The sequence below is a fragment of the Rhinoderma darwinii genome, chromosome 6 (assembly GCF_050947455.1).
Source record: "Rhinoderma darwinii isolate aRhiDar2 chromosome 6, aRhiDar2.hap1, whole genome shotgun sequence".
Taxonomy (NCBI): domain Eukaryota; kingdom Metazoa; phylum Chordata; class Amphibia; order Anura; family Rhinodermatidae; genus Rhinoderma; species Rhinoderma darwinii.
The window spans coordinates 11,153,357-11,176,950 of record NC_134692.1 but is presented as its reverse complement, the minus strand read 5'-3'; the positions used below and the strand labels follow the sequence as shown (position 1 = coordinate 11,176,950).

The 23,594-nt window shown below is 45.7% G+C and overlaps 1 protein-coding gene across 6 annotated transcripts in view; it reads left to right on the top strand.

Moving 5' to 3' along the window:
- CFAP65 (cilia and flagella associated protein 65) overlaps positions 1 to 23,594 on the top strand; it is a 54,812-nt gene that overhangs the window by 18,987 nt on the left and 12,231 nt on the right. For 4 of the 6 annotated variants that reach the window (XR_012849454.1, XM_075829115.1, XM_075829114.1 and 1 more), the window contains exons 17-29: positions 1,554 to 1,682; positions 3,691 to 3,916; positions 4,125 to 4,253; positions 6,010 to 6,186; positions 7,296 to 7,362; positions 8,017 to 8,127; positions 8,317 to 8,508; positions 8,590 to 8,739; positions 9,781 to 9,924; positions 12,365 to 12,481; positions 12,558 to 12,686; positions 15,089 to 15,160; positions 16,418 to 16,632. Coding sequence is in view for 5 of the 6 variants with exons in the window: in XM_075829115.1 (XP_075685230.1) it covers positions 1,554 to 1,682; positions 3,691 to 3,916; positions 4,125 to 4,253; positions 6,010 to 6,186; positions 7,296 to 7,362; positions 8,017 to 8,127; positions 8,317 to 8,508; positions 8,590 to 8,739; positions 9,781 to 9,924; positions 12,365 to 12,481; positions 12,558 to 12,686; positions 15,089 to 15,160; positions 16,418 to 16,632 (1,858 nt within the window). In the remaining variant the exon portion in view is untranslated. The remainder of the gene's footprint in view (positions 1 to 1,553; positions 1,683 to 3,690; positions 3,917 to 4,124; positions 4,254 to 6,009; positions 6,187 to 7,295; positions 7,363 to 8,016; positions 8,128 to 8,316; positions 8,509 to 8,589; positions 8,740 to 9,780; positions 9,925 to 12,364; positions 12,482 to 12,557; positions 12,687 to 15,088; positions 15,161 to 16,417; positions 16,633 to 23,594) is intronic. The other 2 variants (XM_075829117.1, XM_075829119.1) reach the window with 2 other exon arrangements.

The window sequence follows — 23,594 nt, the reverse complement described above, 5'->3', positions numbered from 1 at the left end:
TCTACACACACCTGTCACTCCCTGTTCTCTGGGGGAGGGGATGTACTCCCCCTGGAGACTGTAATAATCTATTACATTTCTCTGTCAATTCACTCCCATTCATTTCAGCAGCCATAAAGCACACACGGTCCATATAGTGAGGAGAGAAGTCTCCAATATGGCCGCCACCAGGGAAGTTTTAAAAAATAAATACTACAACACTTTAAAAAAGAAAAACAAAAACACATTATTTCTCTGCTACAGACTTACATCTAATTAATGAATCTAATATTAAATACATGAGATATTTTCCCTTCAGTTTCTCACCAACTTATAGATCTCTGCTTGCTGTCACTGAATGGAAAAAAATAAATCTTGTTTACATCCAGATAATTGGAAGGCTCGGTTCACATCTGCATTTGTTTGTTTTTTTGTTTTCTGTTCCGTGACAGGAACAGAAAAATCGGAAAACCAGAAGGGACCGATCCATCGCATGACAGACACCAATGTTGCCCGACAAAACGATTTCGGGCAGATTTACTAATGAAAATGTGACAGAATTCTGGCTTAAATGGAGCTACAATTCCGTGCGCCACATTTCTAAAGTGTTTTATTACACACTTTTTGCATCTCACCTGACAAGGAGGTGTGGCTTAGCAAGAAAGGGGCGCGACTTAACATTTTCCAAAATTTTGGTCTAAAATCAGCCACGAGGTGGTAAAAAGTTAGATGGAAGTGTCTGAAGATATGCCAAACTTATCATCTAGCATGAGCCACTGTGATACATTTTGCACAACTAGTACATTCCTAAGCTGTCTAAACTGAAGACACTATTATTAAATCTGGCCCATTAAATTAATGGGTTTTGTCAGGTTTTCATCATAGTGTCCGTTGTTTTCTGGTAATTTTGACCTCTGACGCAGATGTGAACACAGCCTTAGGACTTAGGCCTTATTCACACGAACGTTGAATAGGTCGTGTGACGGACGTTAAAACAACGGCCGTCACACTGACCTATGCAAATCAATGGGGCCATTCAGACACGCAGTGTTTTTCATGCAGCCATTGCGAGAAACTCACTGCATGTCCTATTCTTGTGCGGTTTTTTGCACATCACGCACCCATTGAAGTCAATGGGTGTGTAAAAATCACGGACAGCACACGGACGCACATCCGCATGCTCTCCGTGATTCACGCAACACTTCATAAGAAATTAAGAGAAAAAAAAAGTTAAATAAAGAAATGTGTACGTAAACAGACATCAACAACTGATGCCACGTGGAACACCCACGGATGCCACACAGAACTGCAAAGCATGGAAAACGTGTACGTTTTTTGTGGGAGCAAACCGAACACGTTCGTCTGAACAAGGCCTAACAAGACTTTACTGTCTATACAATTATCTGTGAGGTAACAGCCTGGAATCCCCCGGAATGCACTACATTTTTTTTTTTCTAAGACCTTAATATGTCTAAGGAGAAAATAAATATTAAGTATAATTTTTCTAAAAGTTTATACCAAACCATACACACTCATTCTGAGGCTTCTACTACATTCTCTCTTTTTCTACACAGCTCTGGAGTTTGAGCATGAAAAGGGCAGACTGCCGGCACGTACCCAGCTGAGGATCAGAGTCACGGCTCGTCCTGCCCGTCGGGTCTCGTACACCTGGACTATCAACTACTGCATCCTCTCACCTAAAGGTGTGTCTGTTTCTGTATAGCCTGTCCTGGGCCGTGTAAAAGAGCGCCGATCAACGAGACCGTTCGGCGCTCGTTTGCTCTTTTGGGGACGAGGGCTCGTTACTCCGACCACTCGTCTCCATACATTATTATCATGTCGGCAGCGCGTCTCCCTGTTTACGCACCATGATGTGACAACGATAATATTTTTCATTTTTAAAACGATACGATCAGCGGATGAACGAGCGTTTGCCCGATAATTGGCCCGTGTAAGAAGCGCTTACTACCAAAGATAGAAATTATGCAATTCTCAAGCAGATTTAACACAATAAATATATTCATTTCTTTTTAATTCAAAACTTTTTTGGGGACGGCCATACTGGAGACACACACTTCCTTCTGTGTTGCCTGTATTGGCAGTGCAGCAATGGTGTGTGTGCTTTATGGCAGCTGCAATTAATAAAAGTTAATAGTTAAGAACTATCAATAGATTAATGATAAAGTTCAGCCCCTCCCCTCAGAGACCAGAGGAGCCGCATTCGGAGGCTTCTCTGTGTGTCTAGTGTTGCTATCCTGCCTTATCTATCTTTCAGTAATACAATAGAACGGTCATCTGTCATTTAGGCCTCATTTACACGAGCGTGTGCGTTTTGCGCGCGCAAAAAAACGCAGCGTTTTGCGTGCGCAAAAGGCACTTGACAGCTCCGTGTGTCATCCGTGTATGATGCGCGGCTGCGTGATTTTCGCGCAGCCGCCATCATAGAGATGAGGCTAGTCGACGTCAGTCACTGTCCATGGTGCTGAAAGAGTTAACTGATCGGCAGCAACTCTTTCAGCACCCTCGACAGTGCATTCCGATCACCATATCGAGTAACCTGTTTAAAAAAAAGAGCTTCGTACTTACCGAGAACTTCCCAGCCGTTGCCTTGGTAACGCGTCCTTGGTGAAGCGTCCTTGGTGACGCGCCTCTCTTGACATCTGGCCCCACCTCCCTGGATGACGCAGCAGTCCATGTGACCGCTGCAGCCTGTGCTTGGCTTGTGATTGGCTGCAGCTGTCACTTGGACTGAATTGTCATCCCAGGAGGTCAGACTGGAGGAAGAAGCCGGGAGTTATCGGTAAGTCAGAACTTTTTTTTTTTTTTACACGTTCACGTATATTGGAATCGGAAGTCACTGTCCAGGGTGCTGAACCAGTTTAACTCTTTCAGCACCCTGCACAGTGACTATCTCCTGCCGGGTTCGGTCAAAACGAGTTCGGCCGAACCCGGTGAAGTTCGGTTCGGTCATCTCTAAGACACTCCGTTCGGATGTTTGTAAACAGAAAAGCACGTGGTGCTTTTCTGTTTACATTCAGTTTGACAGCTCTTGCGCGAATCACGCAGTTCGCACGGAAGTGCTTCCGTGCGGCATGCGTGGTTTTCACGCACCCATTGACTTCAATGGGTGCGTGATGCGCGAAAAACGCACGATTATAGAACATGTCGTGAGTTTTACGCAACGCACTCGCGATGCGCAAAATTCACGCATCGTCTGCACTGCCCTATAGAGTAATATATGTGCGTACGACACGCGTGAAAAGCACGCGCGTCGCACGCGCGTATATTACGCTCGTGTAAATGAGGCCTTAATCCCCACCTTCTGCTGACGCTGTCTCAGTCTACACAGCAAAGCTGACAAGTGAGCTGCAGACAACAGGAAATGTCAGCCTATTGTGAGTGCTCTAGTTGCCAGTGTGAGAACTGGAGTATTTCAAGACTTTTTATTTAGATAGTCACATTAAAAATATAAAACACCACCAAAAATTATTGATTTTATTTATTTATTTCAGTTACTTATATAGCGCCAACATATTACACAGCGCTGTACAGAGGTCCTTACTTACTGTCCCCATTGGGGCTCACAATCTAAATAAGTCATTTTCTGATGATACATTCCCTTTAAAATCAATCTGCCATCATTAACCTCTCGATGAGTGTTAGCCGCTCATAGATCTTCATAGATATAACCTGACCTTCCTCTCTCTGCAGCTCTGGATCCTGCAAATGCTACCAGCGAGGAGCAGTTTCTATGTACTGTGACGGCGCAGGGTGTATACCCAACCTTCTCTGTGGTGGATGGATGTCCGGCGGGCAGCGCTAGTGCCCTTGGTAAAACCCAGCTCTGGAAACTCTTTTCTCTGGAAAGACTCAATTCCTGTCTGCAAAGTGACCCCACACCAGGAGAGCTCATATACAGGGTTCCCACACGACACAGGTACCAATATGAGAGTATTGGCGATGTCCATAGCTTCCAATCAGATTACAGCTGGAAATGAACGCAATAATCTAATTGGTTGCTATGAAGGAAATCTGAATTTTCCGTATGTGCTGGTTTTTATAAAATCCCTGTGTCTGCTCTCCTACAAAGGCTAAGAACATAATACGTAATGCTTCACAGACATTATTGTATTTTTTCTACACAGCGTCCGCAGATGTCCCTCTGTAAACACTCCTGTCCTCCTGGACTTCAACTTTGGAGCTGCCCCTGTAGGATCAGACCCATTTGTGGCCGTTCTTCTACTGGAAAATAAAGGGGTATTACCTGTAAGCTGGTGAGTGTTCAGACCTCGTATCAATGTTCTGCAGTTCGGACGGTCACATGGCGCTTTATATACCTGGTGTATCTGATGCCAGGACGCCTGTCATGTCAGATATACCCTGTAAATGCTCCATGCAGTGTTTCATGCCAGGGGTCAGACATTTACTTCCACTTTGGCGCTCTACACAGTTAGGCGCAGATCACACAGAGGTTTTTGTCAGGCAGAAAAATTCTGCCTCAAAATTTCTTCAGGATTTTTGAGGCAGATGTTGAAATGCAAGTGTTTTTGGAATTTTTTTTTAACCATTTTTTATACTTTTCTTCAGCCGTTTATTTTAATTAATCAAATGCAATATCGCGGACAGTTTATGGTCAAAAACCGCGTCAAAAAGCGCTCCAAACTAGTGGTTTCTTTTTTTGCCTCGTGTTGATTTCAATGGAGGTTTAAGCATAGTTCAGAGGTTTTTTTTTGGCTCTCAATTTTGAAGTGGAGACCATGTCGGAATCAACGCCAAAGAATGTCCGGGAGGTAGAGGAGTTGTCTTTTTCCCGGACGTTTTTTGACCACCTATGTCATGCACTATCTTGGAGCGGTTTATACCTCTAAACCTCCCTTGACATCAATGGGAGGCAAAAAAACTGTTTGGAGACTTTTTGCATTTGATTAATTAAAAAAAAAAAAAAAACGCCTGAAAACGCGTCAAAAACACTAAGGCCTTGTTCACACTGAGTTTTTTTTTGCAGGCAGAAAAAATCTGCCTCTGAGTTCCTTTAGGAATTTTGAGGCAGATTATGAACTGCCTGCACATATTTTTGCGCGTTTTTAGTGGCTTTTTTCGCCCATGGCCATTGAAGCTAATGCAAGGACTGCGGCCAAAAAACGCTGCGAAGAACGCTCACAAACGAGCGCCGCAGGTCTTTACTTTCTCCCATTGATTTCAATGGGATGTCAGATGCGGAAGCCGCGGCAAGAAAGGACATGCCGCTTTTTTTTTCCGTGAGAGGCCAAAAGCTGCCCGGGAAAAAAAATGCCTTTGCCTCCCATTGAAATGATTGAGGGGTGATTTTGGCCCTTTTTTGGCGCGGTTTCCGGGTCAAAATCAGCTAAAAAAAACTCAGCGTGAACTACCTCTTCGGAAACCATTCTAAGATTCTACGATTTTTTTTTTTTGTGTCAGTGCAGTCGGGTATTATAAAAGCGCTCAGTATATCTACCGTTACAATTTTATTCTTAGACATTAGCAACAGAAATGATGTGGAGCGTTCTTCGAATATACTTGCCCCATTTCTATAGTACTGAGCATTGTTCGCTTGTTCCAGGCAATTTATATTTCTTTTTTGCCCCATTAGGGCTCATTCAGATGAGCGTCATTGAAACACTGCACATCACACGGACCCATTGATTTCAATGGGGCCATTCACACATGTTCACGCAGCGAGTGTCCATTGCGTGAAACTCACTGCATATCCTATATTGGTGCGTTATCACGCACCCAGTCGCCCATTAGAGTCAATGGGTGCGTGAAAACCACAGACGGCAAACGGACGACATCCGTGTTATGTCCGTATTTCACACATCAATCACATTGAAAAAAAAAGTGCTTGCGGGTGCGTGAAAAACACATGCCACATACAAAGCACACTGATGCATAACGCAAAGCACACGGACAGATTTACGCTGGTTTTCTACTCGCGTAAATCCGTCACGCTCGTGTGAATGTAGCCTTACCTGTCGCTGTCATGTATATTCATGCGGTGCTCTTCTGCAGGGATTTTTTGTTTCCAGCGGACCAGCAGATAGAACTGGAGTTCTGGGCCGAGACCTGGGAGTTTGACCCCAGTGAGATTCACCAGATGAGAATTCAGGACAATAAACTTTTTACCATTAACCCCAAATCAGGGAATCTAAAACCAGGCCAACAGCAAACCCTACAACTAACGTACAGGTGAGCGACACAGATAGAAATGTCCCATATTGATATAAGGAGCATCCCGACATCACGGGGGATTATAGATTCTGAGTAATATTCCACAGCTAGAATTAAACATTGAGGCACTATAATTTGCTCTTTATTTATTTTATACTGATTTTGAGTCACATGATGCCTCTAATGGTGGCTTTGTGCTTCCCGACAGCAGTGCATTGTGGGAGCTCAGATAACAGTCACACAATTAGAGCGCAGCTGTTAGGTCCCATCTTTAACAGTGGGGTGGAGCTAAACGGCTGTCTGTTTCCGAGGGCAACCAGCAGAATTTTGAATGCAGCTCTGGCTTTGAATAGAGAAAATAACATGAAATGACCTGCTCAGTTGTTACACAATATGGGGAGTACTTATATAGGCCTCATGCACACGGCCGTGCCCGTAATCACTGTCCGCGATTACGGGCACGGCCGGCCGCGGACTGCCACCAGCATTTTCGGCCCGTGCTCCCATACAAAGTTTACGAGCACGGTCCGTAAAAAGCAAAAGATAGGACATGACCTATCTTTTGCGGAGGCTTTCTACGGCCCCGACACCTTCCTGCAAATATACGGGAAGGTGTCCGTGGTCAATAGAAGTCATTTGGTCCGTAATTGCGAACCATAATTACGGTCTGCAATTACGGGCAAATTTTACGGTCGTGTGCATGGGGCATAAGACTGATGTTTCATACTCCAGTCTTAACATAAAGAAAGTTGGAGTAAAATGCACCTCTTAATAAATTACGCGCATCTCTGCCCGTCCGTGCGCCAGAATGTGAAATCTACGCCAGCCATGAGCTGGTATAAATTTGCGCTATAATTTATGCCATTTTGTTGCATAAATGATGATAAATTGTTAGGCCGCAGCCCACCCACTAAGCTCCACCCACTAAGCTCCACCCACTTTTAAGAAATGTGCAGTGAGCGGCGAAAACGGCACAAAAGTCTCAAGTTTTACCATTTGCGACTTTTCTACTCCAGAAAACTGGCCTAGAAAAGTTAATAAATTCCCCCTATGAGTCCAGTGCTCCAGACAAGGTTATAGAGACTTTAGATTTAAGACTAAAACTATCTTTTCTTCTCTTTGGGCAGACATGATTTTGTCGGAACCGACCGTCTGCCTGTACTTCTAAAAGTATCACATGGCCGGGAGATTTTGGTATGTACGACCAGTAAAATAATCCTAGATCAGTATGTGCTGTGATCATCCATATTAAAAGGTTCTAATGCCATGCAGTTTTTGTGTCCCCATAATAACCCCCCCAGGCTCGGCACCAGGTTCATTGATGATCCCTGATACAGAACTCCAAACCCCCTGCTTCCCTTCACACAGCCACAGAGTTACATGATACAATTCTCGCTACCTACAGTCACCACTAGGGGGAGCTCACTACATCTGAATTTATACATCAGCATTAAACAGTACACATTAAGCTCCCCTAGTGGTGGGGGCAGGCAGGCCAAATTTTATTTCAACCCTATGTCTATACAAGATAGAGTAATTGAACAGCTCACCCAGACCAACATCAAGGAATTGTGGAGACTGCCGGACTTCAGATGAACCAGCTGGACTAAGTCGTAGCCTACGACTAAGAGTGGTTTAGCGCTCGAAACGCGTAACACATGGAAAACCCCGCTTCTGACTTTAAAATGTGAAGTTTTATTTTTCCAGTGCTGGATATCCCTAAGTCTACAGGGTATTCTTTGTGCCCTCGTGTAGTATTTAGAGAGTTTATATAGAGTTCATGTGACTGTAACTGTAAACATTTCGATGGGAAACATGACGCATTCACGTGATTGTCTTGTATTCCAGCTAAACTTCATTGGGGTCACAGTAGAAAAGGAACGACGCTACGTACATTTCACCTCCACAAAACATCGCTTCAGCCCGGTCGCCATTGGCAGCTCCAGTCCTTCAAAACAGGTAGGATGTTGTGAGAAGTGTCGCTATATGGGACCACAATTCTACTCTCACTTGTATGGTGTTTCCTGGAGACACAAGTATTCTGTCCGTACCTTATACAATTGATCACCTCCTCCCCACTTGGTACAGCTCTATGGTATGTGATCTTACCGCGTGTCACTATTAACGCACATTCATCACATAATCTAGATCTACGAGCTGTTTAATGGAGGATCTGTAGCCGTAATCTATGAAATCCAGCTCGAACCATTGAGGGAGGTCCAAGAACAGAACTACCACCACCCCATATTCCAGTGCCTGAACCCCAGAGGGGAAATACTACCAGGGGCAACTGCATTTGTGGATTGGATCTTTTCACCATTGGAGGCGAAAACGTATTGGGTAAGCATTGAACATACATCCGGATCTCATACTGTCTGCCGGGTTGTGTCCTGATAATGGCCTCTTATTTCCCACACACAGGTGACTGTTCCTGTTCACATCCTAGGGGGAGACTCTGCCCTGATCACCTTTGAAGGGATCGGCTATGATCGTAGTGTTCTGGGGGACACAGCAGTTTTTGAGGAATTTTCTCCATTATCAGCCGTGCCACGACTCGCACTACCTGGACAGGTGAGGACACCGATCTGGACGTCAGACAGTTCTTTGCAGGCGGAAAATTCTGCCTGTAAAAATCAGCTCCGGTTTTTTTAAGTGGTTTCGTTCAACACGCGGTTTTCAATGGGGTTTTTGAGGCAGAAAACGTTTGTTTTTTTACCGCGAATGGACACACAAAGTTCAAGGGAAAAAAACACCTCTGACTCCCATTGGAATCAATGGGAGCACATTTGGGGCATTTTCTGGTGCTGATTCCGACGCTGTTTCTGCATCACAATCAGCGCCAAAAAATACTCCGTGTGAACAGGGCCCTAGGGTAGGGACACACGTAGCGTAAAAACTGTGGATTTTTCGCAACGGATTTCATTGTGGATAATCTGCAGCGTGAATGAGATTTGAACAAATCTCATCCACACACGGCAGGAAAAAATCCCTTCATAAATTGACCTGCGGTGTGTGTTTTAATCCTCAGCATGTCAATTTATGCGGCGCAATTGCTGCTCTTCTGTTGCGGGTTCTCCCCATTGAATTTAATGCGGAGGTAAAACTGGCAACAAACAGGCAGATGTTGCGATTTTTGTGGTGGAAAAAATGCGATTCCGCCGCAAAAATATCAAATCATTAAAAAAAAAAGCTTTTTTTGCTTAAAAATAATAAAAAGGTTCATACTTACCCCCGATCGTTGTTTTGGTGACGCGTTCCTCTGTGCTGAGCGCAGCCCGGCCTCCTGACGTTTCATCCCATGTGACTGCTGCAGCTTCATCTCCGGAGGCCAGGCTGTACTCTGAGCAGAGGGACGCATCGCTATGACAACGGAGAACGGGGTAAGTATGAACTTTTCTTTTCTAGTAGTATATCCGCAGCGGGGATTCCTCCCGAAAAACTGCATTACAATTTGATGTGGTTTTTCGGGTGGAATTCCCTGTGGCTTCCAGGACGAATACACTGGGTATTTTTACGCAGGGTATCCGCCCTTGTGTACTCACCCTTATATATATTTTGGGATTGTGTCGAGTGGTTAATATAGTGGTACATTGTGCTTCTTGTCTGTGGCAGATTCCTCACCTGACCCAGCAGAAATTGGCGTTTGGGGATATTCCTGTTTTCAGCAAGTCCAGTCGGCTGCTGTTCCTGAACAACACTTCTGAGTCTGAGGCCATCGTATTCACTTGGTATGCAGCATCGCCCCATGCCAGCGAGGTGAGTGTGGTTACTAGTACCCCTTAGTGGATATATAGAAAAAAAAACCTAAGGGTCCCCATACACATAGATTAGAAAGCCGCAGGACTGGCTGACCATCTAATGCAGGGGTCTCAAACTCTGCCGGGTAAGTGGGCCGCATATAGAAAAAATGGGAAGTTGACGGGCCGCATTACTTTCAAATTTGATACAATACAAAATTATTGTTAATCAATTAGTTATTTGAACTACTACAATAATAATACATTACTATAATAATAATACTACATTACTATAATAATAGCGCTATATTTAAAATTTGAGATATTTCTCCACATGCTTATTTCAACAATCCAGTTTTCCAGTTTAAGTGTCGCTAAATGCAGTCCGGCGGCTCAGTTGGCAGTGTTTGGCAGACACACATGTCAAGATTGGGCAGCCCCTTTTTAGATTGTGGCACTATCTACAGAGGACTCTATGGCACTGAGTCCCCTGTAGATTATGCCACAGTGCCCTCTGTAGATGCTGCCACAGTGCCCTCCGCAGATGCTGCCACAGTGCCATCTGCAGATAATGCCATACACACCGCAAGTAGATAGCTCCATTGGGGCTCCCTCTAGGAGTGGGAGAGCGTTGCCGGCGTTTTGGCTCGGGATTCCTCTGCTGTTGGAGCCCATGACGTTTCTGTCCATACACAGTGATGTCAGGGAATCCTCCTGGGCCGGAATGTGATGTCAGGGGCAACCCCAGAGCCGGTGTCCCGGAGCAGAGCAAGAGTATAGGCTCTGCGCCGGAACTCTGGGGAAGCCACTGACATCAGTGTACATATATGGACAGTGATGTCAGGGGCTTGCCCAGAGCTGGAGTCCTGGAGCAGAGCCACTTCTAGCACTCTGCCTGGGATTCCAGCTCTGCTCCTGACATCACTGTCCATATATGGACATGGATGTCAAGGGCAACCCCATAGCTGGAGTCCCGGGCGGAGCGCTAGTAGGCTCTTCCTGGGACTCCAACTGTGCTCCTGACATCACTGGGACTCCTGCTCTGGGGAAGCCCCTGACATCACTGTCGATGTATGGACAGCGATGACAGAGGCTTCCCCAGAGTCCCAGAGCAGAGCCTATACTAGCGCTCTGCCTGGGACTCTGCTCTCGGGAAGACCCTGACAGCACTGTCCATATAAGGACAGCGATGTCAGGGGATTCCACAGAGTCCCGAAGCAGAGCCTGTACTAGCGCTCTGCACGGGACTCCGACTCTGGGGAAGCCCCAGACATCGCTGTCAGCTGTCAGGGAATGACAGCCCCAGGGGCCGCATGCGGCCAGCGGGCCACGTCCTTGAGACCCCTGATCTAATGTGTATGGTGGTGTGCCAATCCCCCCCTAGTGGCATGTTGGATTTCAAGATGCCAGATCCGCCGCTGCCAGGTGTCTGACAGCTGCTTATTCCCCTCTCCCCATTGATAACACATGCACGCTCGGCCGGGGGAATCGTGAGGAATAGTTGTTGGCCAAAAAGCTATTGTAAGTATGTGGTCAATTATTTGTTATTGGCGGGGAAACTGTTTTTAAAGGGGTTTTTCCACCATTCCCAACAATGAGGATCCGACCATTGTGAACGCAACCAATCGTGAGAACAAGACACTGCATTCATAACCTCTCCCAGTTGGAATAAATAGGAGTTATGGGGTTAAAGAGAGACTTCACCTATGAAATGTTGATAAAATTGGAATCATGCTTTTTATTGGAAGCCTGAAACTAAATAGGGCCCAAGGTTTTTATTCACTGATTGAAGAATACGGACCCCCTCCTGTGGACGGCTGCGTTGTACGGAGTGATGGCTGAGTATGTAAACTCCGTACAAGTCTATGGGAAAAACGGAAACGGGCAGTTTTTTGTTTTTTTATGTTATATATATAAAAATGACACTTGCACAGGAGATTGTGAGTTCTCCATAATTTGGGAGTCTTGATGTAATATTATAATTGTTCACCAGGCAAATATCACCTTTACCTGTGAAGCCGTCCACACACATTAGACAGCAGTAGGTCGATGTCCAAGCGATCGTTTACCTGATGAATATTTGTTAAGCCGCGTCCTGATACACATTTCAGATAATGTTGGGCAAATAGTCGTGCGGTGTGGCCATACATGTCCGATGGGACAAGAAGATTACCGGCCGATGTATGGCCAAAGGCGACAAACCCTAGACAAACGCTCCTACTTCGTGGGTTATTTGCAGAGCGATCATTCGTGGTCGCCCAAATAAACTATACACATTTAACTCCTTCGAAATTTCCAACATGGCCGACCAGTTTTTTTCAGAAGACTTCTGTCACCCATCGGGTGGTTGTTACGACCGTTCACTTAACTTTCTAACCAACGATCATCGTCCAGTGTCATCAACTTTTGTCTAATCCGTATGGCCACCCTAAGTTACTGGAGTCTCATTTGTTTTACAGACACTTCAGGTCTCCCCGCTGTCCGGCGCGGTACGACCGGGTGAGAGCCTCTGCATTGTGGTCACCCTTCAGTCCGGGGAGCAGGCCTCCTTCTACACGCTGGAGCTGGTGTGCGAGGTGTGTGGTAAAGCTTTGTATGGCAGTAATGATCCTGTATGATGGACCACGACTGCAATGTGTTCTCTTCGTACAGATATTGATGGAGGGAGCTCTTGCTGAGTATGAGAGAGATATCAAAGAATGGGAAGAAGAAGAGGAACGGCAGTCATTGGAGTTCACAATCAACGAACCGGTCTCCCGAAAGAGAAGCCAGACAGCAGCGGTAAGTACATCTATACAGGTCCGCCATCATAGCAAGACAGCAGCGGTAAGTACATCTATACAGGTCCGCCATCATAGCCAGACAGCAGCGATAAGTACATCTATACAGGTCCGCCATCATAGCCAGACAGCAGCGGTAAGTACATCTATACAGGTCCGCCATCATAGCCAGACAGCAGCGGTAAGTACATCTATACAGGTCCGCCATCATAGCCAGACAGCAGCGGTAAGTACATCTATACAGGTCCGCCATCATAGCCAGACAGCAGCGGTAAGTACATCTATACAGGTCCGCCATCATAGGCCTAGGAACATTTCACAGTATAAGGCTTTATTCAGACGAACGGGAAAAACGTCCGTGCAACGCGCGTGATTTGCACGCGCATTGCACGGACCTATATTAGTCTATGGGGCCGTGCGGACATGTGCGTGATTTTTACTCAGTGTGAGTCCGCTGAAAAAAAGTCACGACATGTCCGTTCTTTCAGCGTTTTGCGCGAATCACGCACCCATTGAAGTCAATGGGTGCGTGAAAACCGCGCATTCCGCACGGAAGCACTTCCGTGCGAACTGCGTGATTCGCGCAACAGCTGTCAAACTATGAATGTAAACAGAAAAGCACCACGTGCTACAAATATCCAAACGGAGTGTCATAATGATGGCGGCTGCGCGAAAATCACGCAGCCGCGCATCATATGCTGATGCCCCACGGAGCTGTTAAGTGGTTTTTGCGCAAGCAAAACGCCGCGTTTTTGCGTGCGCAAAAATGCCACGCTCGTGTGAATACAGCCTAAGGCCTCATTTACACGAGCGTAATATACGCGCGTGCGACGCGCGTGCTTTTCACGCGTGTCGTACGCACCTATATTACTCTATGGGGCAGTGCAGACGATGCGTGATTTTTGCGCAGCGCGAGTGCGTTGCGTAAAACTCACGACATGTTCTATAATCGTGCGTTTTTCGCGCATCACACACCCATTAAAGTCAATGGGTGCGTGAAAACCACGCATGCCGAACTCGTTTTGACCGAACCCGGCAGGAGACAGTCACTGTGCAGGGTGCTGAAAGAGTTAAACTGGTTCAGCACCGTGGACAGTGACTTCCGATCCCAATATACGTGAACGTGTAAAAAAAAAAAAAAGTTCTGACTTACCGATAACTCCCGGCTTCTTCCTCCAGTCTGACCTCCCGGGATGACAATTCAGTCCAAGTGACAGCTGCAGCCAATCACAAGCCAAGCACAGGCTGCAGCGGTCACATGGACTGCTGCGTCATCCAGGGAGGTGGGGCCAGATGTCAAGAGAGGCGCGTCACCAAGGACGCGTCACCAAGGCAACGGCCGGGAAGTTCTCGGTAAGTACGAACCTCTTTTTTTTTTAAGCAGGTTACTCGATATGGTGATCGGAATGCACTGTCGAGGGTGCTGAAAGAGTTACTGCCGATCAGTTAACTCTTTCAGCACCATGGACAGTGACTGACGTCGACTAGCCTCATCTCTATGATGGCGGCTGCGCGAAAATCACGCAGCCGCGCATCATACACGGATGACACATGGAGCTGTCAAGTGCCTTTTGGCACGCAAAACGCTGCGTTTTTTGCGCGCGCAAAACGCACACGCTCGTGTAAATGAGGCCTAAATCACAGTAAGGCTGGGTTCACACACCCTATTTACGGGCGTAATTCGGGCATTTTAGCCTCGAATTATGTCCGAAAATACGGCTCTCAAAGCCGCATGTCACTTCTTGAGACGTAATTGGAGCCGTTTTCCATTGACTCCATAGAAAAACAGCTCCAATTACGTCCGTAATGGACGCAGCGAAAAGCGCCTGCACATGCCATTACGTCTGAAATTACGGAGCTGTTTTCTCCTGAAAACAGCTCCGTAATTTCAGCCGTATCGGACGCTGCCGTGTGAACATACCCTAACAACTGTTGAGTAACTTACAGATACTTGCTTTACTTTTCCACAGTCACATCCAAGGCTGCATTCAGTATTCCGCTAGTTTCTTGTTCGCTCCCAAATAGCAAGACCTAACGTCTCCCTTATATTTTTTCCGTCTGGATCAGAATTTGTACTACGCATGCAATACTGTGGTGCATTGTGGGAGATGTAGTGTTTATACCAGCTAAGCTGTTAGGGATTTGTCCGTTATCATAAAACGGACGGATTCCATTTGGCAGTAAGCAGACGTTTGAACCCTGCTTTGGATGTGACTGGAGCATAAGACGCAATCAAGATCAATAAAAGAGAAGCAAATTTATTCTGCCTTAGATGTTGACTGAAACGAAATAAATAGCCTAATGTGGAGCGTTGCTTTAAAATGGTTTATGGATAGAGTTCTCCCATAGTAGTGCTATCAGCTTTCATGATTGGTGTCTACTCATAGACTTATTATGTTCTAGTGTGCGCTAAAGTCCAGCGGAGCCCAGTCCGTTCCTGCCCTGCAGCAACTGACGGAAATAAGGAGATACAAGGTATATACTAGGACTCATGTCCTCTAGCACGCTGTAGGTGGCTGCTGACATACTGTACACATGCTGGTATTAATTAGATTCTACAATTATTATATCAATCTAAAATACCAAAGTGGAAAAGACAGAGTTAGCTGCCATGAAGTGTTAGAAATTGTTCTTTTAGCCCTAACCTTTATTTTTTCTGCAGACTGCCGTGTATATTGATAGTCAAACACCCTTTCCAGATGTATGAGTTGCTGTGGCATGTCACAATCAAAATAACCACTAGGGGGCAGCATTATATATAAAATATTCAGCATTTTGAAAAAGGTTTTCCAACATATTAGATTTACATCATTGTCAGGAGCCGGATCACCTGCTTTTTTCCCAAAGTGATGCCACTCTTGACTGGGGCGCTGGGTCATGAATTACAACTTGGCTTCATTCACGTAAACGGGCTGTGTTGCATTTCTCACACAGCTGTGAGGGCGGATTTACACGAACGTGTGCGTTTTGCGTGCGCAAAAGGCACTTGACAGCTCCGTGTGTCATGTTCATATGGATGCGCGGCTGCGTGCTTTTCACGCAGCCGCCATCATTATGACACTCTGTATGTATGTTTGCACGTGGTGCTTTTCTGTTTACATTCATTCTTTTACTGCTGTTGCGCGAATAACGCGCGTCCCACGGAAGGGCTTCCGTGTGGTGCGCGTGATTTTCACGGACCCATTGACTTCAATGGGTGCGTGATGCGCGAAAAACGGCGAAATATAGAACATGTCGTGAGTTTTACGCAGCGGTCTCACGCTGCGCAAAACTCACGGACAGTCTGCACTGCCCCATAGACTTGCATAGGTCTGTGCGACACGCGTGAAAAACACGAGGGTTGCACGGACTTATATCACGTTCGTGTAAATCCGCCCTGAGTCAAATGTTGTATTTTTTGGCCACATTTTACCTTATGTATAGAGTTCAAGGTGATCCAAGTTCGTTCACTTGAACTGCAGGGATTCCGGGTATTGCGGTATAAAACCAACCCCTATTAGATAACATATAAAGAAAAACAAGGGATCTTCCGGGTATTGCGGCCGTAATACGGATAAGAAAAATGTACAATTTACAGCAGTCTGATGAGATCGTTCAGGGAGCTGCGGTTCGCTTGTTTGAGGCATTGACGTGAGTCCCAGTATCAGCTATTGATGATATATAATATTATGCTGTTATGTTTTATGGTGGAGGAGCCCTTTACCTAACAAGACGCTGTCTTTTTATGAACAGACCCTACCACCTATCAAGAATGCAGATTATGCCCGAGCACCAGTCAGCAGAGACAGAGAAAGCCGCAGGGCTTTGAAAGAGGCTCAGAGAGTGTGGGCGAGACCCCAACCACCGATTCCGTTACAACTTCACTTGTCCGTGACCGGGAGGTCCCATCACACCCCAGATTTTCTCAACCAATTCCAGAATGATTTTCCGCGCCACTTCCAGCAGCTGTAAGTGTTCAATCGTTATTACTGAGACCAAATGGATGATCTGATTGAATAGAATGTCAGCAGTGTGATCAACGTCAACACAACGCTGCTGGATTATCAGAGGTCTAGTCCCCGGCCAGTATGAGGATGAGCCTCCCAGTAAATTACCATTCAAAACCAGTAAGAAAACTGTTATATTAATGTATATTCAAAGTGTCGTCCTATCGTTCCCTGCGATTACTCAACACATCGAAATGAATGGTCTTCTAGTGGAACTGGAAATTCCACAACTTCAGGCACCAGATTGTCTGACGTGAGGTAATCCACTGAAATCTACCCGGGTATTATGTTATACTGGAGCTGATGACTGGGGCCAGGTAATTACCCAGTTCATTCAGTAAAGTAAGGCTCACACAGGGGTTCTGCGCTTTGGACAATCCCTACTTGTAAGGGTCATTTTACACCGGCCAATATGGACCGTAAAAACGAGCGCAGATCAATGAGACAGCTCGGTGATCGGCGCTCGCATGTTCCTTTCACAAGGAGCTATGATCAGTAATGTATGAGGCCGAGTGATCCTTGCTATGATCGCTCGTCCCCATGCATTTCCATCATGTCGGCAGCACGTCTCCCTGTTTACACCGGGAGGTGCGCTGCCGACCATGATAATTTGTGCAGCATAAACGATACGATCAGCCGATGAACGAGCGTTTGCATAATCATTGGCTGATCGTTTCCCTATTTACACAGGGCAATGATCGGGTACAAACGTTCATATGAACGCTCGTTTGCCCGATCATTGGCCTGTGTAAAAGGGCCTTCAGAAGAGTCCTTGATAATAAGCTGATCACAAAGTGTCCCCCTGCTGGGACCCCCAGCGATCAGCTGTGATCTGTGGGGAAACCTGGCAGTAAGTGTACAATTTCTCTGCTGCGCCACCACAGGGGAAATAAAGTGTTACACAATGTCCATTCATTTCAATGTGGTGTCTGTGTAATACAGGACAGGGCAGGTCCTCCGCTCTCCACTCTGACCAAGAGATCAGGATCCTGAACAGAGGACCCCCCGATATTAACTCAGAATTCACTAATAGGGTGTGTAACAATGGGTTTTCTATACTGGACACCCCCTTTAAAGTGGGTTCTGTGTAGTAAACATGAAAAAAACTTTACTCCTAGAAAGGTCAGCGTTTTATTTAACTTGTTTGGAATTGTGTTTTCTGTATACAATGTATAGCGCCAATCAAATAGATTTCAGATACTTACTCTGCACATATTATAGGTAAGTGATAACTGGGCATGGACGGTGGCGCATGGCTGGTGTGAAAGTGGATCTTCAGGGTAATTTCACAAGGTCCGGTCATAAACTGTGGTTTAACCGCGCTGTGTGAATAGATCTCTATATCTATACGGATTTTTACATTATTCTGATTAACATTGCCGGTTAAGTTGAGAATGGCATGGAGCGACTGCCGTCAGTGCCAAGCCAGAGCGGAGCTGAACAGTTGCATTAAATGGGTTATCAATGGGATATGGCAGAATTGTCTGATCGGTGAGAGTTTAAGATCCCGGGATTGTGCTTAGTCCCTGTCTCCATTAAATTTTATGAAAATTATAGAGACAGCAGGGGGAGCGCTCTCAGCTGCTTTGTATCTCTCATAGACTATAAGGGTATATATACAACTTTTTTGTCCTAGTTTTTTCCAAAATTTTGTGCTATGATGCGATTATGAAAGTGGCAGCAAAACCGATGATTTGAATAACTGATGTAAATATAACATAATAAAGAGTGACCGCACAGGGAAACAGTTACCACCCCTCTCTCATTATCACACATCATACCCCCATCAGTCAGACTTTTATAGTAAATGCAGCTCTGGAGTATAATACAGGATGTAACTCAGGATCAGTACAGGATAAGTAATGTAATGTATGTACACAGTGACTCCACCAGCAGAATAGTGAGTGCAGCTCTGGAGTATAATACAGGATGTAACTCAGGATCAGTACAGGATAAGTAATGTAATGTATGTACACAGTGACTCCACCAGCAGAATAGTGAGTGCAGCTCTGGAGTATAATACAGGATGTAACTCAGGATCAGTACAGGATAAGTAATGTAATGTATGCACACAGTGACTCCAGCAGCAGAATAGTGAGTGCAGCTCTGGAGTATAATACAGGATGTAACTCAGGATCAGTACAGGATAAGTAATGTAATGTATGTACACAGTGACTCCACCATCAGAATAGTGAGTGCAGCTCTGGAGTATAATACAGGATATAACTCAGGATCAGTACAGGATAAGTAATGTAATGTATGTACACAGTGACTCCACCAGCAGAATAGTGAGTGCAGCTCTGAAATATAATAAAAGATATAACTCCGGATCAGTACAGGATAAGTAATGTAATGTATGTACACAGTGACTCCACCAGCAGAATAGTGAGTGCAGCTCTGGAGTATAATACAGGATCTAACTCAGGATCAGTACAGGATAAGTAATGTAATGTATGTACAATGTGACTCCACCAGCAGAATAGGGAGTGCAGCTCTGGAGTATAATACAGGATATAACTCGGGATCAGTACAGGATAAGTAATGTAATATATGTACACAGTGACTCCACCAGCAGAATAGTGAGTGCAGCTGTGGAGTATAATACAGGATATAACTCAGGATCAGTACAGGATAAGTAATGTATGTACACAGTGACTCCACCAGCAGAATAGTGAGTGCAGCTCTGGAGTATAATACAAGATATAACTCAGGATCAGTACAGGATAAGTAATGTAATGTATGCATACAGTGACTCCAGCAGCAGAATAGTGAGTGCAGCTCTGGAGTATAATACAGGATGTAACTCAGGATCAGTACAGGATAAGTAATGTAATGTATGTACACAGTGACTCCACCAGTAGAATAGTGAGTGCAGCTCTGGAGTATAATACAGGATGCAACTCAGGATCAGTACAGGATAAGTAATGTAATGTATGCACACAGTGACTCCACCAGCAGAATAGTGAGTACAGCTCCGGAGTATAATACAGGATATAACTCAGGATCAGTACAGGATAAGTAATGTAATGTATGTACACAGTGACTCCACCAGCAGAATAGTGAGTGCAGCTCTGGAGTATAATACAGGATATAACTCAGGATCAGTACAGGATAAGTAATATAATGTATGCACACAGTGACTCCAGCAGCAGAATAGTGAGTGCAGCTCTGGAGTATAATACAGGATGTAACTCAGGATCAGTACAGGATAAGTAATGTATGTACACAGTGACTCCACCATCAGAATAGTGAGTGCAGCTCTGGAGTATAATACAGGATATAACTCAGGATCAGTACAGGATAAGTAATGTAATGTATGTACACAGTGACTCCACCAGCAGAATAGTGAGTGCAGCTCTGAAATATAATAAAAGATATAACTCCGGATCAGTACAGGATAAGTAATGTAATGTATGTACACAGTGACTCCACCAGCAGAATAGTGAGTGCAGCTCTGGAGTATAATACAGGATCTAACTCAGGATCAGTACAGGATAAGTAATGTAATGTATGTACAATGTGACTCCACCAGCAGAATAGGGAGTGCAGCTCTGGAGTATAATACAGGATATAACTCGGGATCAGTACAGGATAAGTAATGTAATATATGTACACAGTGACTCCACCAGCAGAATAGTGAGTGCAGCTGTGGAGTATAATACAGGATATAACTCAGGATCAGTACAGGATAAGTAATGTATGTACACAGTGACTCCACCAGCAGAATAGTGAGTGCAGCTCTGGAGTATAATACAAGATATAACTCAGGATCAGTACAGGATAAGTAATGTAATGTATGCATACAGTGACTCCAGCAGCAGAATAGTGAGTGCAGCTCTGGAGTATAATACAGGATGTAACTCAGGATCAGTACAGGATAAGTAATGTAATGTATGTACACAGTGACTCCACCAGCAGAATAGTGAGTGCAGCTCTGGAGTATAATACAGGATGCAACTCAGGATCAGTACAGGATAAGTAATGTAATGTATGCACACAGTGACTCCACCAGCAGAATAGTGAGTGCAGCTCTGGAGTATAATACAGGATGTAACTCAGGATCAGTACAGGATAAGTAATGTAATGTATGTACACAGTGACTCCACCAGCAGAATAGTGAGTGCAGCTCTGGAGTATAATACAGGATGTAACTCAGGATCAGTACAGGATAAGTAATGTAATGTATGTACACAGTGACACCACCAGCAGAATAGTGAGTGCAGCTCTGGAGTATAATACAGGATGTAACTCAGAATCAGTACAGGATAAGTAATGTAATGTATGTACACAGTGACTCCACCAGAAGGATAGTGAGTGCAGCTCTGGAGTATAATACAGGATATAACTCAGGATCAGTACAGGATAAGTAATGTAATATATGTACACAGTGACTCCACCAGCAGAATAGTGAGTGCAGCTCTGGAGTATAATACAGGATGTAACTCAGGATCAGTACAGGATAAGTAATGTATGTACACAGTGACTCCAGCAGCAGAATAGTGAGTGCAGCTCTGGAGTATAATACAGGATGTAACTCAGAATCAGTACAGGATAAGTAATGTAATGTATGTACACAGTGACTCCAGCAGCAGAATAGTGAGTGCAGCTCTGGAGTATAATACAGGATGTAACTCAGGATCAGTACAGGATAAGTAATGTAATGTATGTACACAGTGACTCCACCAGCAGAATAGTGAGTGCAGCTCTGGGGTATAATACAGGATGTAACTCAGGATCAGTACAGGATAAGTAATGTATGTACACAGTGACTCCACCAGCAGAATAGTGAGTGCAGCTCTAGAGTCACTGGCGTAGCTATAGGGGTCGCAGCGGTCGCAATTGCGACCGGGCCCCGAAGCCAGGGGGGCCCACGGCCCCCCGCACCACATCAATAAAAAGTTACTATAGTAACTCGGGCCGCGGGCCCCTGTTACTATAGTAACATACTTTACTTACCTTCCTGGTTCCGGATCGCAGCGGAGGTCCTGAGGTCAGGCGCTGTGCGCAGCGCATGACGTCACAGCGCTATGCCGCCGCGCACAGCATCGAGACTACAGAACTCCCGCCGCGGCCGAAGAGGAAGGTAAGATAGCCCTGACTGGCGGGGTCCGACTCCTGGGACCCGCCAATCAGCTGTTTTGAAGGGGCCGCAGCACTCGTACGAGAGCTGCTCCCCTTCATTCCTGTCACTTCATTCCGGTCACACTGTGAATCGGTTTCGGCGATTCACAGTGTGGGCGAGTAGTGAAATGAAGGGGAAGCAGCTCTCGTACGAGTGCTGCGGCCCCTTCAAAACAGCTGATTTGCGGGTCCCGGGCGACACATCAGCTATTGATGGCCTATCCTGAGGATAGGCCATCAATGTTTAGGGACTGCACAACCCCTAAGCCTACGATGTAGCAGGCTTAGGGGGCCCATGAGACAGGATCACAGATTGTGTGATGCTGTCTGCTGGGCCCTGTATCTAAGCCAATCACATGGTAGGCTTAGATACATGGCCCATGCGTGATCCTGTCTGCTGGGCCCTGTATCTAAGCCTACCACACTGTAGGTTTAGATACAGGGCCCCAGCACACAGTAATCTTATACTGTATAAGATTACTGTCTGCTGGACCCTGTATCTAAGCCTACCTTGTGGTAGGCTTAGATACAGGGTCCCACAGACAGTATCACACATGGGCCCTGTATCTAAGCCTTAGGGTATGTGCACAGACACTAATTACGTCCGTAAGTGACGGATGTATTTCGGCCGCAAGTACCGGACCGAACACACTGCAGGGAGCCGGGCTCCTAGCGTCGTACCTATGTACGACGCTAGGAGTCCCTGCCTCGCTGTGGGACAACTGTCCTGTACTGTAATCATGTTTTCAGTACCGGACAGTTGTCCGGCAGCGAGGCAGGGACTCCTAGCGTCGTACATAACTATGATGCTAGGAGCCCGGCTCCCTGCAGTGTGTTCGGTCCGGTACTTGCGGCCGAAATACGTCCGTCAATTCCGGACGTAATTAGTGTGTGTGCACATACCCTAACACATGTGTTACTAATCATTTTTTGTGTGTTTTCTTACAGGTTCGGTCGTTGGACTACGGCGGATTCCAGGACTACTTCGATGACAGCTTTTTTTTTTATTAATAAAATGGTTAATGAGGGTTGTGTTTTTTTTTTTTATTTCAATAAAATATTTTTTCTATGTCTTTGTGGTTTTTTTTAAACTATATTACTACCGCCTTAGTAATGGCCGCCGGCTGATTGACAGCATCCATTGCTAAGGCAGGGCTTAGTGTTAGCCGGTGCAGAGGCTAACACTAACCCCCTTTATTACCCCGGTACCCACCGCCACCAGGGGTGCTGGGAAGAGCCGGGTACGATCCAGTACCTGACCATCTGTAGTGATGGTCGGCCACTGGGGTGGCCGCAGGCTGGTATTATCAGGAGGGGAAAGGCCAGATACAGTGGCCCTTCCTACCCTGGTGATGCTAGGCTGCTGCTGCTTTATTGTATCTGGCTGGTTATGAAAATGGGGGGGACGCCACGTCATTTAAAAAATAATTGGAAAGAACGATGTCGGGTCCCCCCCAATTTTCATAACCAGCCAGATACAACACAGCAGCAGCAGGCAGCATTACAAGGGTGGGAAGGGCCACTGTTTTTGGCCTTCCCCAGCCTAATACTACCAGCCTGCGGCCACCCCGGTGCCTGCCCGTCACTACAGCTGGTCGGGTACTGGTTTGTACCCGGCTCTTCCCAGTACCCCTGGTGGCGGTGGGTACCGGGGTAATAATGGGGGTTAGTGTAGACTCTGCACCGGCTAACATTAAGCCTCGCCTTAGTAATGGAGGTTGTCAATCAGCCAGCGGCCATTACTAAGGCGGTGATAATAAAGTTTAAAAAGATACAAGCACATAGAAATTTTTTTTATTGAA